At 49.8% G+C, this 15,702-nt stretch overlaps 1 protein-coding gene across 2 annotated transcripts in view; it reads left to right on the top strand.

Moving 5' to 3' along the window:
* Positions 1-6,187: 6,187 nt before the first annotated feature.
* DOC2B (double C2 domain beta) overlaps positions 6,188-15,702 on the top strand; it is a 130,760-nt gene continuing 121,245 nt past the window's right edge. The window contains exon 1 of one of the 2 annotated variants that reach the window (XM_044993720.1): positions 6,188-6,581. In XM_044993720.1, the coding sequence (XP_044849655.1) occupies positions 6,245-6,581 (337 nt within the window). In that variant the 5' untranslated portion in view covers positions 6,188-6,244. The remainder of the gene's footprint in view (positions 6,582-15,702) is intronic. The other variant, XM_044993721.1, reaches the window with a different exon arrangement.

Genomic DNA, 15,702 nt, shown 5'->3' with positions numbered 1-15,702 from the left:
GCTGTCCTCTTTGCCATGAGCTTCCTCCAGCCTGTCCTCATGATCGATTTCTCTTGGCTTTAACCTTCTCTGTGACAAGCAATGCGTGCAAGTCCATAAGGATCAAGGGCCAGCACGCACACTCCCACTGCGAACCAGTGAGGCAGTGTTTAGTTAAGACTGTTGCCATTTCTCCTGAGCTCTTCAGCACTGATAATTTACATGTCATAATCCAGCCTGTCTCAGACTGAAATGGCTGGGCAACTAAAATCTTAACAAGGAAACTTCTTCCTGAAACACTCTCAGACCTTCAGCTGCAGCGAAGCTTCCAGATCTCATTGTCCGCACGCAGGTAATAGTGCCACTGATGTCAGTGGCAGTAACGCGCACACAGAGGCTGCAGCGTCACATGCCACGTGGCTGGAACCTTTCCTCTGAACACCTTCCTTCTGCCTCCCAGCCCTGTATAGATGATAACCAGAGGCACCTTCTGACTATTGACAAATAAGCACTAAAATTCAGTACATCCATCTCTCTCAAGCTCCCTGGCTGCATGCCTCCAGTCAGGAAAAGCAAGATAAGGCTGTTTGTTGGCTTGCGGGGAAAGGAACTTGTTGAGAACTGAGATGGTATCTAGCCAGGCAGTGATGGAGCACCCACTGTCACCAGGGGAGCTAGGGCATACAAGGTTGCCCATTCACATACTAACTAAACCCACCCCACTTAGTTTATGAGCACTGCTGTGATCATATTCCCAGGTGTTGGATTTCATTGGGTATTAAACTGGCAGAATGACATGTGCTGAGTATTGCCAACTCTGAGCATTCAAAAATCAGGAGTGGCTTAAAAAGTATTAGGTTTAAAAAAAATCTTTGGGTTCTTTTTAATTATCTTTTGTTTTTTGAGCCATGTGGGTCAAATCGGGTCATATTTTCAAGCTTCTCTCTGTAATCAGGAGGGCTAAAAACTTATTTTTTAAATGGAGAGCTGAGATTCTCATGTAATCACTGGATTCCAGATGCTCCCGCTTTAAAAAAAAGTACCAAATATTGTGAGACTTGCGATAAAACTGTGAGAGTTGGCAACACTGCCATTAAACATATGGTCATAGTGAGTCACTGGCTAATCTGGGATCATCCCAAATGGCACTGAACATGCAGAAACCAGCATGTCCTCATGCTTTCTCCCATGTCCTTGCTGACTGATCTGGTGGTAGGAAAGCAGCAAAAAATCCTTCATCCATTCCCATGTTTATGAATCTTAAGCAGTGATGAGGAGTGCAAAGAGGGCTCTTTCTTGCAGCAGTTTGCATTGTGACTGGCTTTTCAAAAGGGTTTTGTTTGTGTCTGTTTTGCAAAGGAGCGTGGGCTGTATTTTACCACAGTGATTCTGTTCACAGCCAGTAATTACTGGTTAAATCTGGTCAAATGATGGTGGTTAGCTGGGCATGTTTGAGAATGGATACCTTTTGTGTATTACTTGCACAGAGTGACGGGGGTCAGGATATGCCACGTTTACAATGCTGCCGAGGAGCCTGTAGTAAGCCTCTTGGGATAATTTAACCAAGTTTCCTACTTGCTCCTACTGATTTATTTAGCAAATGCAATGAGTGTTTAACCAGGTAGGATATGTGCAGTGCATGTAAGGGGCTCCATCGAGATATTATTGTAGTGGATGGCAAAACTCTCATTGACTTCAGTGGAAGTAGGTTCATTCCCTACAGCTGAGCATCCACAGTGCTAGAGGTGGGGTGCCTTCCCCAACCCCTGCAGAGGCAGGGGTGGCAGAAGGGGTCTCCCTCCCCTTGAGAGTAGTGGGGCAGCAGCTAGGGTGGATCTGATTGGGAGGGTGGGCCAGGCTCACTGCACTCTTCTGTCGCATTGAATCCTCTCTTGGGATGGCCCCTCCAGAGCAGTGGATCTTGGTGTTAGCACCTTCTGCAATATGCTATGAAGTTCACACATTTCAGAGATATTGTTTCAGGCTCTCTGCGGACTCAGGCAGACAATACTGCATCAGTTGTGCTTGGGTCACATTTTCAAGATTTTTCTTTGCAACCACGAAAGCTAAAAACTCTTTTAAGGAAAGATTAAATTCTAACATTACCACCTAGCCCCAGGGGCCACTGGCCTAAAGTGCCTAGGCCTTAATCCAGCCCTGGAAGTGGCTAGAGCAGGGGACTGGGAACTTGCTAGGTTATGGTCTCAAGTTCTGACATTGACTCACTGCATGACCTTGGGAAAGTCATGTCACCAGTCTGTGCATCAGTTTTCCCAGCTGTAAAATGAGGCAAATGCTACTTCCTTATCTCACAAGTGTGCAGTGAGCCCTCCTTGACAATTATATTTCAATGTGCTTTGAGATCCTTGGATGGAATGTAAATTATTTGTAGCGATGCCTTATGGTAAAAACTTTAATGTGGGATCAGTTTTGAGCAAATCATTCTAACCATGTGTGATCTTGACTAGCCCCACCAAGCACAGCAGGAAGGTGGTTTCTTGGTGTGTATGGTTTTGGTTTTCACCAGAGAAGCTGATCCCCAGAGCTTATGTCTAATGCAACGGTAAATAAATATCCCTTAGAAATGTTACTACCTCTCATCTCCATGGTAAGTGGTAGGATCATTTGTAAATGCCATAACATAAAGAAATGTAGTGAACTAGATTCCACAATCAGTTTCATTGGTGTAAATCTGGAGTAACAGAGCAGAAATTGGCCCTACTTTTTGAATGAGAAAGTTAGGTTGAAATTTGCCACAGAGATATTCTTCATTTAGGAAGCAGGCTTCAGCTGAAGTTTGTTCCTTCTTGGGGGCAGGGATGGTCTCTGGGCTCTGTGTTTGTATAGAGCGTAGCACAATGAGGCCTGCTCCATGACTGGGGCTCCCATGTGCTACAGCAATACAAATAAGAATAACAGCCTTGTAAGGTATTTCCAGTACTTTTCAGACGAGGATACTAAGGTACAGAGATTTTAAGAGACTTGTCCAAGATCACAGACTGAGCCAGTGGCAGAGGCTTTGATTTGGGAAAGCACATGTGCTTAAATCCATCTCCATTCAGGATAACACTTCACTTTAAAGTTAAGCATGTGCTGAATTGCTGTCCTGAATCGGTGCCAGAGTTGGAGAGATGACTGACTCCCAGTCCTCTGCTTACTAGAGGACCTCTTTGCTTTGGATATCTGCACATCGATCAATGACTGGATCTGAAATTAGTTGCTGAACCTTGCTTTTGCTTAGTGTCACTCTGAGGAGCGATACAAGTTGCTGACCTGCAAGTCCCTGTGTACTGAGCTGGTGCTGTAATTGCCAACAATATACACCACTGGGCGAGACAGCTGTACATTAGGGTTGATGTACTTACTTCTCCATCATTGGGTTACAGCTTTGATGTCAATTTCGCTTTGGTCAATTTCACCTTCTCAAAGGGATAAAGGTCCCCCTCCCCCACTTTTCCCAGGATGGGATCTCTCTCAATGCAATAGGATCAGGGAGTGTCTGTGCTGAGAGTCTCTTTCTTTTACTGAAGAGTTGTCAGGCTGCTGAAGCCAGCCCTGTAATATTTAAATGATCACGTATCTTCCTCCCTTTCATTAGGAAGGGAACATTCACCCCTCTCAGTAAAGAAAGAGGGTCTGTGCAGTACGGTAGCAGTGAATCATGCTGCTGGAGCTAGGGGTCAAATAATGTTACTTTCCAGGCATTAGACAGACGGTGGGAATTAAAAGCTTTACCTGGAAACTGGCTCTGTATCCCCAAGCCTGCTTTTGTCTCCTGGCCCAATTAATACCTCTCACTATTTTTGTGTCTCTACCTACTGTATTGTTGGCTTGTCAGCATGTGTGTAGGTCAGGTCTGCTACCTGATTACGTAGCCAGCCTAATCCACACTCAAAGAAGCACATGGCAAATCTGGTTGAGTACAGTACTCTAGTATAATCCTGTATGCTATGGCCTGGACATTCCAGCCTGTGTAAGTGGGGCCGAGGGAGCGAAATGCTAGGGGATGAGTTGGTTGGTAGGAAGAGTTTATTGTAAATAATCCTGTACTTTGGTTTGCAGGTCATAAGGTCTGAGCCTAAGCACATTAAGATAAATGGAAAGACTCCCATTGACTTCAACAGGCTTTGGATCAGTCCCACAGACAATAGATCTATTAGGTTATCTAGGGAGTTTCCAGCAAGAGATTTTTCTAATACTTTGTCCAGCCCAGTTCTAAAGGCCCCCAGCACAGGGCTCCCACCCTTTCCCTCTGGGAGACAATCCCATAATGTAGTAGAGCTGGGAATAGTTAACCTCAACTTCCCTTTTCTTAATTTGATCCCACTCCTACTTCCACCCTCTTTGCAGAACCCAGTCCTAGCCATGGTGCTGTTCACACCCTTCCAATCGTGGTGGGTAGTGACAGTCCTATCATGCTTAGGGCTCGATGCTGACCTCCTCCTCAGAGTTTTTGAGCACTTCCTCAGCTGCTTCTCCTGGGAGCTTGGGAGTCCCCCATTTGCCCCCTGATCCTGGCGTTGCCAAGTGGGTTAGACTTCCAAGAATCATAAATTTACTACTCTAGGTTACATAGAGATATAGGATGGCCTTCTGGTTAAGGTTAAGCTAGAGGCTTAGTGTGTCAGGTTGGGCCAGTCATTCACCTCTGTGGTGTCTGTTTCCCATTTGTAAAATCTTCCCTTTCTTGTCTGTTTGGAAGGTAAGCTCTGTGAGAAAGCACTGAGAATAAGGGGGCATTAGTAATACAAATAATGATTATTTGGGCTTTATATATATATATATATATATATAATGAATGAGAGAATAGCTGCATTTTCTAGACCTCAGGCCTAATTCTGTCTGAAGTCCGAAAGCAGCTCACATGCTGCCCCCAGAAATGGGCGCTGGAGAAATGAATACATACTGCCAGAACCAAGCCTAGAAGCAAATCCCCTTCCTGCTGTTTGTAATGTTCCTGTAGTGTGACCTTGTCCATCTGGCCCCCAGCCATAGGGGGTCTCAGTCTAAATCCCTTAAACACACAGTCTGTATCTCAGGCTTCCATGTGGACCGTGGTCAACTGGAGTGATCATATTCTGAGTCTCATAGCAGTGCGGGAACTGCAGTTGCAGCCCAGGCTGTGTTACCCTTAGGGTAGGAACCAAAGGGCAGCATTGATTTCTTTGCCCTGAAACCACAAACCATCTCAGTGCTGCAGGCCAGAACAGGGAAGAGGGAACCCCCCAGAGAGCAGGCGATGGGGGCAAGGAGGGGAAGTTCTGATGTTATCCCCAAAGCATCAGCTAGGTGGGAACAAGGGCAGGTTTGGCTGTTTCAGGAGAGGGAGAGGCTCACACGTGCAGCAGGTCAGTTAGGCTTTGGGGGCGCTGTTTGCCCCGTGACTCCAGGACAATCCCGAACGCTTCTCCCCCGCCGCCGGAAAGCTGAATTGTTCAGTAGGCAGAACGGCGGGGTTGTTTCACGGGGTGTCAGGGCACTTACCCCCAAGGCCCGTCTGAAGAAGGTGCGTCTAGGCGCCCAGCCCAGGGCAGGCCTGCAGGGACCACCCTCCCTCTGGGGCCTTGGGAAAATCAGGGCTTCTCTGGCTCAGCGGCCTGGGGCTGCTCTGGGGTTTCCCTCCAGGCCCCCGGTGCCTCGCCTAGGTGCTGGGGCGGCAAGAGGGGCGCGAAGGGCTCCTGCCCCGCGCTGCCCGGACCGGCTCCGGAGCGGGGCTCCAGGCGGACGCTCCCGCTGCTGCCGAGCCCGGGCCAGGGGGCTGCGTCCCAAGTGGGCTGAAGCCTCCCCGCGTGCTGGCAGCGCCGGCTCAGCCCCCGTCCCCGCGGCCGCAGGGGAAGGCGGGGCAGGACTGCTCCAGCCCGGGCTCCGCCGGGCGCGGGAAGGGGCGTTCACGGGGCTGGCGCGTGGGGAGCCGGGGCCGAGCCTGCCGCGTGCCCTGCCCCCGGTGGGGGGGGGGGCGGGCTGCACACCTGCCCCGGCCCGCATTCCGGTGCAGCGCTTGGCGGCGAGCCGGTGACATCACCCGCGTGCCCCCCCTCCCCTCCCCTCCCCTCCCACACACCCCGCCTCGGAGCCGGCTCCCGCTCCCCCGCGCGCGCGGGCGCTGTCTGCCAGGGCGGCCGGCGGCGGCGGTGCGCGGCGAGGCTGGCAGGGGCGAGAGCGCCCGCCCGAGCTGCCCCCGAGAGCCCGCCCGGCCGCCTCTCCTCAGCCGCCGCCGCTCGCCGGGGGGCGCGTCCCGCCCGCCCGGCCGCCCGCAGCCGCCTGCATGACACTCCGCAAGGGGGAGAGAGCGACCATCAGCATCCAGGAGCACATGGCCATCGACGTCTGCCCCGGCCCCATCAAGCCCATCAAGCAGATCTCCGACTACTTCCCCCGCTTCCCGCGCGGCCTGCCCGCCGCCGCCGCCAGCCGCCCCGCCGCCCCGCCGAGCCGCCCGCCCCTCAGCCCCGCCGAGCCGCCCCGCGACGAGGACGAGGACGTGGACCGGCTCTTCGGGGCGTACGGCGCCAGCGGCCCCGCCGAGCAGCCGGCCCCGCGCCCGGCCGAGGAGGAGGCGGCGGCGGCGGCGGACGCCGAGGGCTACGAGTCCGACGACTGCAGTAAGTTGCCCAGTGGCCGGGCCCCGGGCTCGGAGCTCGCCTGGAGAGCCCCCGGCAGGGACCGCCCCCGGCCGCAAAGAGCCACCAGTTGCGGCGGCTCTGCCGGCTCGGGGCGGGGGCTTCGCGGCTCAGCTCGCCGGGGGGGGGGTCGGGCTCTCCAGGCTCGCGCGCCGGGGGCCGCTGCCCAGTGAGTCTCCGGCCGGCCAGCCCCCCTCGTGCAGCTCCGGAGCGGGAGCCGCAGCGGGACGGGTTGAGCTCGCACAAGGCAGCGCTTTGTTACATGCGGGTGTTTGCGGCTAGATTAACCCCTCCCCACCCGCTTTTAGAGCCGAGGATGTTCGGCTGCGTTGAACGGGGCGGCTGGATCAGCAGCGACCTGTAGTTAATGAGGAGGGGCCCGATCCTGGCAGGTGTTGAAGCCCATGGGAGTTTCAGGATCAGGCCCAAAGTTTGAAACAAGGAGATGATTAGGGAAGGAGACTGGTTAAGAGCTGATATTGCCCGGCCGTGCTGAGCCTCGCTTCCAGGAAAGGAGGACCCCCGGGAAGCTGCCGATGCTTTTTAGGGTCCCGCATTGAGAAGGATGTGGTCTTCTCTTTGAGAAAGGTCACAGCCCTCTATTGTTGCTTCTATGCTTCCCTGCCTGTATCTGGCTAAACTCAGGCTGTGGACATGTGAGCCAGATCCTGATCACCCCGGAGTAACTCCCCTGGAGTCACTGCAGTTACCCTGGAAATTATACAGCCACTTCTGAGATCAGAATCTGCCTGGTATGAATCCAGAGATCCAAACTGCTGGCAAAGTGGCAGAATTTGGGCTTTGGTGGCTCTGAGCATGTGTTAACCCCAAATTACTCTTTTCTGTCTTCGTGTAACCTGGGTTTGGTGGCACAGGTCCTCTGCTTGGGCGTTGTCTTGCTGAACCATTCCGGTCTGCAAGTGACATAAGTGCAATATTCAGCTGAGCTCCCAGCCAAACTGTTAATAACAACTTTAGCTGGATTTGGGTTATTTGCTGCTCTAATTATCGGGTCCTCTTTGTTCATCCTGACAATAGAAATTGGAGCATTTAGTGGCGGGGGCAGAGATGCATGCAGGAGCAAAGTGCTCAGGGGCTCTGCATCTCTTTCCTTGGCTACTGGGAGATCAGCTGCTAGGATTTCAGGATGTTAGACTTTGGGCTCTAAAACCCACTTCCCACCCCCACTCAGTAGTCATTTGGGAGGACCAAGCCCATCCTGGTCCTTCTCATCGACACCATGGAATCAATTAAACTGGTTTCCAGTGGGCCAGCTGGTGTTTGTCTTGTTGCAGCTAAAGTTAAAAATATGTTTCTTACAGTATAACAGGTGGCAGCAAAACTGCTGATGCTGGTTTGCCAGATGTGGTTATTTTTCCACTAGTAAAGATGCAAGAACTAATAAGCTCTTCCTGCTTGCGACAGAGCAGTTAATGCTTGGTGGTTATTTGTATGACAGCAGCACCTAACTGACCCAACTGAGTTCGGGGCCGCATTGTGGTAGGAACTCTACATACACACAGTAAGGAACAGCCCCTCCCCCTCAGAGTTTACAATCTAAATAGAAAAGACAGGTGAAGGAAGGATTATTATCCCTATTTAAGGGATTGGAAACTGAGGCACAGTGAGGTTGAGGGACTGGCCCAAGGTCCCGCAGGAAGTCAGTGTCAGAGCCAGAATTTGGACACACAGCTCCTGAGTCTAAGTCCGGTGCCTTAACCTCCCATCTCCACTGACTGATGCATGAATCTGGAATGCCCCTCTACACCTAGATTAATGTCTTGGCATAGAAATAACAGTGATGATTTAGAAGCTTTGGTGCCTTTACTCCTGGAGCAGTAAGTGCTGTGAACAGGGTGTCCGTGCAAGATACAATACAGGGACCCTGGGGTTGCGAAGGTCAGAACCCTTCCCAGCTGGCTTTTCCAGGGAAATAACATTACCACTGAAACAGCATCTCGCCAAGCCCTGGATGATCTGAGTGAAGAGATGTCAGGAATCGTCTACTCAGCCCAGCAGGGCAAGGTCACTGCCCCACATGGGCCTAAGTATCAAAAGCTTCCCTCCTGGCTTGTGAGATTCCTTGCTGACCATGACACAGCAATGCTAGTGATGCATCAGGTAGATACAGGCTGCTGATCACATCTTGCACTCAGCCTCTCTTGTTGAAATGCAAGTCTTGCCCTGCAGGAATCCTGCACAAACTCAGGGAAATGTCTATTACTAGACATTATCTCCTGCAGAGAGGATTCGCAGAGCTGTTCCTATGGCGGCACTTCTCACCTAGCTCCAAGGAAATATTCCCAATGATGGGTAACAGCACTCAGCCTTCGCTGGGTATGAACTGTGGGTATTGGCACAGCCTGGAGGGGAAGGATGATGCTGTGGTAATGCCTGGTCAGGTGATGTGGCTCCAATGCTTGGCTTGGCCAGCGATTCACTGTGTGAGCTTAGGCAAGTCACTTCACTCATCTGTGCCTAAGTTTCCCTACCTGTAAAATGGGAATAATGAAATTTACCCACCCTTCAGCGGGTAGTAACTCCCTTCAGCCTTGTTCTGGAGTAGCCCAGAGTCTCCTCTCCAGTTCGATTACCTTCTCTAGCCTGATGTTATTTCATCGCCGCCTTTCTTTTTTGCTCTGCTCAGTTTGACCATTCCCCTTTGACACTGGGGTGTTTCCCAACCCTGCCCCCCAATAGTTTCAGAGGTAACAGCAGGGGGATTGGAGGAGGCAGGAGGTGGCCAAGTGGATCAGAGCAAGTTGCTCCCTCCCTCTCCTCCCCCCCCCCCACTAGATCTCTGTTGTAGAATCAGTTCAGAGAGAAGAGAGAAATGGAACAGACCTGTTCAGCCTTCTGGCCTGACCCCCAACCCTGCCACCAATATAGGAATGTCTCCAATGTGATCATAGAAAGACATTCTAGAAGGACCTGCTAGCTCCCACCTGGTCCATTCTCTGGACAGTGTGGGTTTGCTCCTTACAGTGGCGGTTCCAGCCCTCTGTCCAATCCCATTTTAAAACGCCATCAGTAATCTACTCTAACCTTCTATTTCCTAGACACCCCCTTCAAACCATCTGCTTCTGTAGCAGGCAACTCCCCTCCTTCCAGAGGAGTGCAGCCTAAGGCAAACTCTTCCTGAGGTTGGGGGAGTTTTTTGCCTGAGTAAGAAGGGGAGAAAGACTGAGTAAGGACTCCACCAGGGTTTCAGCCCAGGAGGCAGAAGCCTTCAGTTACTCTCTTAAAAATGGCTACATCTCGTCTCCTTCCTAGAGATTCTTCTAAATCTCTAAAGGCTTAGAGAATGCAGGGAGAAAACCCGCTGTCTGCATCATTGCTTTTAAGAGCAGAACAGTGTGTTTAATTCTGGTGCTTTGCTAAATCAAAACCATAAGGAGCAAAGAGGAACGAGGATTCCTTCGAGGGAGTGATGCAGACACAAGGCTTAGGGGTGCAGAGAGAAACCCCCTGGGACTGGTGTTTCCAGCTGCCGGAGATGGTGCATGCGGGCCGGGACCTGCTGCACTGGGACTTCTCCACCAGGAGAGAGGGGCCGAAGGCTCATCCTGGGCTTTGCCCTGACTGGCAGAGAACAAGGAGGAATAGACCAGGGAGAGAGCCCCTAGAGGAGGGAGTAGACGCAGATTGCAGTGAAGGGGAATAGAACAGTGGCCTGGTTACAGCAGCTCTTCGGGGAGTTGTGGAAGATTTCGGAGGAGCTGAGGAAAACAACTCCAGTCCCCACAGACCAGCGAGGGAGAGGCGATAATCAGCCTGTTGATCGCTGGCTGCGAAAGCTGCAGTGAGCGAGCAGGACTGGAGGGGACCAGCGGAGTGGGTAATGAGGGGGAGATGTCAGGGTTCTCCAGGAGAGATGGGAGTAGTGTGGAGCCAGCCCTTACCATCACATACATGACTGGAGATGCTGGTTGGGGCGGGGGGCACTTGCAAGGTCCTTTATAAAACTATAATGACTCTTGGTTCTTCTGCAATATCTGTTATCTCTGGATCACCAAGCGCTTTGCCAACAGGGGTGAAAGAAGCCTCACAAACCACTGACGGGCAAGTGGGCATGATCCCTGGCCTACAGACGGGGACGCTGAGAAACAGAGAAGGGAACAGCAAAGCCCAGGCCATGTCTCCTGCCCCCTTGCCTTGTGCTCTGGCCACAGGGAAAAGTTGATGCAAAGGCAGGAGAAGCCAGTGAAGGGGCTGTGACTGAGAAATAAAGTCCCTGATGGATCAAAGGGATGAAGCTAGAAAGTTAAGGCCAAAGGAGAAATCTCTCCCAGTGGGGTAGTTGGTGGCACACCAGACCAGCTGGAGGGAGGAACAGCACTAGACAATTATACTCTGAGGGCCACAGAATTATTATTATAGCCTGTAGGAGCCCCAGTCATGGCCCAGGACCCCATTTTGCAATGCTAGGGGCTGTACAAACGCAGAGCACAAAGACAGTCTCTGCCCCAGACAGCTTACAAGAGATGGAAACAAACAGGGGAGCAAAGGAAAACATGGAGACAACATTGGTCAGCATGCTCAGCAGTGGGCTCAGCACACCAACAGCCTAACATTGCCAAGAAGTGGGCTTTAAGCCTCGAGTACAAATGCTGATTGTCATCAGTGGCCCTTCTATTGTCTGTCAGCCTAGGGGTGGAAGGGAGCCGTGAACTAGGAGTCAAGCAAGATTCTTTGGTTTCATCGCTGCTCTGAGCTTCCTTGTGACCTTGGATAAGTCACTCCAGCTCCCTGTGCCTATACTGTTTTGCAGAGATAATGATACTTCCCAGATGAGCTTGTGCATGTTTAGGGGGTGCTGTGTCCATCTCTCACTGTGAGGTATCAGTGTCAATGGAACATGCCGGATTTTTATTCCTGTAGTCAGGTTGCTTGCTACGCATGATTCAAAATCTGCCTGAGACTTTGAGAAGTACAACCCTTTGTTCCATTGAGTTTGTTTTCATCAGATGGTTTTCATTGTTCATAATTGAGCTGCTAATGAGGTGTCAAAGCACTTATGCAAATTGAGGAGAAGAAAGAGTTAGGGGGTAGTGACTGGAGGGGAGAAAAAAGGCAAAAACCCAAAAAATCACAGTTTGGTGCATTTTATCGGCTCAGAAGTAACTGTAGCATAATGTCTTTTTGCTAGTCGGGAAGGAATGCACTATAGATTTATTGGAACATCATAGTTCTCTCCTCTACTTCCCAGTAGCCTGCAACTTTCCAGTGAAACAAGTCTGTGTATTGCACCCATTACCATGGTGTCTGGGCACCAACAGAAGTTTAGACAGCAAAACAGATCGAAAAACTATCTTCTACTCTGTTTCCTTTATAATACACTGCAAAGAGTGCATGTGCATGGATTTTATGATCAGATATTATTGCTTATTGCTATAGTATTTGCTGTTCTTAGGGAAATTATGCCAGATCATCTTTCAGGGCTGCATTCACATTGTTACAGCTGTTGCTCATGTTTCCTTTTGCTGCACAATCAGCTCGCTAGTCCAGAGTAATTGGTTATTCCCAGACGGTCTGTCAAACACTAATGATATCTTTGTTTACATATAAAGTAAGCCAATCTTAGCAGCATGGCGTCGTGTTTGGGGCATAGAGCTGGGATCCAGGGAAACTGGGTTCTGTTTGTGACACCATCACTGACTGACCGTGAATTCGGGCAAGTCGCTTATCCTCTGGCTGCTGCAGTTCCCCACCTGTAAAACAAGCATGATAATGCCTAGCTACCTTAGTAAAGTGCTTTGGGATCCTCTGATGAAAAGTGCCATACGAGTGCAATATAGGTGGGCATTATAGGAACGCTGTGACTCTCGGTATTGTTAAGGCAGGAGTCACCGGAGGGCACTGTTACACATAGTTTAATCATTCTTTTTCCACAGTGTGTGAGTGAGCTTTTAGTTTTTGAAGAAGTGCTGTGGTGGTGTTAGTTCATGATACGCTGGTCTTTGCCAGATACAAGCGGTGGCAGATACTGCCGAGTTTGCTCAGTACTTTATCTTTGAAGGCAGTTCTTGGGATGAGGTTGTTTCTTGGGAACATAGGCATTGGCAGGTGGGTTGAGATTTCTGGAAGAGGAGACGGACGCTGCTTGTGCCTGCCTCTGTCTCATGGTGGGTGTGTATGTGTAATCGAAGGAAATTGCCTTTAGAATATACCCAAACTCCTCCAACAGGAAGCTGACCTGCAAGGCCCTGCAGAAGAATCCTGCTTCCGCGCAGCACAGCCGTGATAGTGTTATAAATATCAGCTGTAGGAAATGTTATTTCTAGCTCAGATCGCAGGCCTATCCTGATGTATTGCATCTTGTGACATCTGCTACAAGTGATTCACTGAGAGAGGTTTCTTAGGAAGACACTTATTTTGGTCGAAGAAAATCATTAAGCAGCCAAAGTCATAATGAAGATATTCACTACCAGCTGTTTAAAGGTGGTGATAAGAACAAAAGTACCAAGGGATGCAGAATTTACAGATGACATGGCAATGTTAGCAGACAACACAGAGTTGCTAATAAAGATGCCGGGAATAAGCAAGGGGGAGAAAACACATTTTGGAGATGATCAGGATATTTACATCCGCAAAGCAGCGCCTTAGCATATGTTGCTGCTGCTATTAATAACCTTTCATTTGTCTTTGCAATCCAGATTATGCAAAAAGAATATTTTTACTACACAAATTGCCATTGATTTCAACAGGTGTCTGGGTAATATTATAGTAATTTTATTTACACTGTATCAAGTCCAACTTGCCAGCAGCCCACAAAGTCAGTGGAGGTGTTTTATATGCACAAGTGAGACGCTAAATCCAAGGTCTAAGTGCATTAAAGAGCTTGTGACCCTTTTTTCAAGTAGAGAGGTGTTAAAGCTAGTGGGTTGGCCAGATTCCAGCTTGAGTAACCAACCAATCAGACCTGGAAGTCCCCTTGCAGTTTTGCTTGAGATATTTTACTGATTGAAAGGCATTTATATGGGATAAACTATTCTTCCTTACTACTTATCCTGAGACATAGTGCAGTGTTGCTGCATATTGTTGGAAAGCTGCCATGTTCCACACCAAGTGGTGGCTGCATTTCAGTGGTGGGGAATGTGATCTGTGCACATGTAGTTCACCAAGAGCTTTAGTAGCCTGTGGGCTGAGAGCTTTTCTTTGGGTGTAGGTGTCATTCCTTTCTGAGGCGTTCTTGCTGCAGTTTTCAGGGGGCATTTGTTGGCACTGTAGCTACTGTGAGAAGTGTTCAGCAAAACAGCTCAGAGGTGAATGGATTTTGGCTAAGCTAATCAGACTCTTTCCTGGTAGAGAACTGTTATGCTGGGACCAGGCTGGAATTCCCATCTACCTGAGGTGCTTATTTCGCCCCCATTATCTTTGTGTCTGAGCACCTCACAATCTTTTTAATAATAATATATGGAGATATCCTATCTCCTAGAACAGGAAGGGACCTTGAAAGGTCATGAAGTCCAGCCCCCTGCCTTCACTAGCAGGACCAAGTACTGATTTTGCCCCAGATCCCTAAGTGGCCCCCTCAAGGATCTTGAATGCATTTCTCCTCTCCTCACCTTGTGAGGTAGGGCAGTACTATTATCCCCAGTGTATAGAAGGGAACGGAGGCAGAGAGAGACTTGAGCCTGGTCCACACCTAAAACTTAGGTCGACCTAGTTATATTACTCAAGGCTGTGGAAAAATGTTATGCCCTGTGTGATGTAGTTAAGTCAACCTAAACTGCACTGTAGATGCAGCTAGGTTGATGGAAGAATTCTTCTGTCAACCTCGTTACCCCCTCTCAGAGGAGAAAAACCCCTTGCATCGACGTAGGCTGCATCTATGCCTGTAGTGTAGGCATATCCTTGCCAAAGGTTGCTCAGGAAGTTTGTGGTGGGCAAGGACTTGGGTCTCCTAAGTCATAGGCTAGTGCTTTCACCACTAGACCATTCTTCCTTTCTGTGTACCAGCTACATCTTCTGTCTTGACATGTCCCCAGCTGGTTTACAATCCGTGAGCCAAACTCAGCCCCCAGAGAAACCAGGTGCTATTACCATGTAAGACAGTGGGAGTTACCTCCACTTACACCAGGGTTGAATTTGCCCCAGCACATCTGTTGTGTGAGCTAAGGCTAGGGTGACCAGATGTCCCAATTTTATAGGGACAATCCCGATATTTGGGGCTTTGTCTTATATAGGTGTCAATTACTCCCCACCCCCTATCCTGATTTGTCACCCTAGCTAAGACTGGAGTGTGGGGTGTAAATTGCCACGGGCACACAGGGGCGAAAGAAAAATGCAGGCCTGTTATTTACCAGGCTGCACGTGGCAATAGACTATATTGGTAAGGGATGCAAGTAGAGTATGGGTCACGATGCAAACTGCAGACACACACATGACTAAAATTAATCAATTTAAAGTTTTGGGGATAATTACAAGGGGTAAGGGAGCAGCGTATGATTAGCTAATAGAGTTAATGAAACTTAAAACACACAATGACTAAAATATCTACTAACAATATTTATAAACAAAGATGCAGCATTCAGTAATAACCGATACTTACAAATACAAACCAACGCATAACGACCGGCAAACGTAGAAACTCTGTTTGATACACGTGAGCTGAGAGAGAGGCTTCGAGGTGATCAGGCTCGGTTACGGGTGTACACAGGATACACAGGATTTGTTTTTCTTTCTCCTCTCCCTGCCTGCACATGGCAGGCCGGCCTAAAGTACCAACTATGACATCATAGAAGTGTCATAGGGGACGGGGCCCAAAACCTGTTTGTGTTCGTTTCTGATTGGCACAAGCAAAGTTAACACCAAGTAGGGGAGCAGGTGCCTTAAAGTCTGGCTTCGCCCCCAAAAGGTGAGGAAATGCATATTGTTTTAGAATGCGTTCAACGCTGAATGACAAAAGAAGAGGCCAGGGCAATACCGGTATGGGCAAGTTTTACAGGATGCAGACAGGAACTCATCTCAGCATGGGGAAGCCTGATGTTATCTGCCTCCACAAAGTGGCAGGGGCGAGGGAGCAATCTAGCTTGTGTCCTGGCTCCCCAATTCCGAATCCTCCTCCTGAGACCCCAGGAGGGGAGGCTCAGGTAGGATC

The sequence above is a fragment of the Mauremys mutica genome, chromosome 19 (assembly GCF_020497125.1).
Source record: "Mauremys mutica isolate MM-2020 ecotype Southern chromosome 19, ASM2049712v1, whole genome shotgun sequence".
Classification (NCBI taxonomy): domain Eukaryota; kingdom Metazoa; phylum Chordata; order Testudines; family Geoemydidae; genus Mauremys; species Mauremys mutica.
The sequence above is the reverse complement of the archived record's forward strand: the minus strand, read 5'-3'. Positions and strand labels throughout refer to the sequence as shown.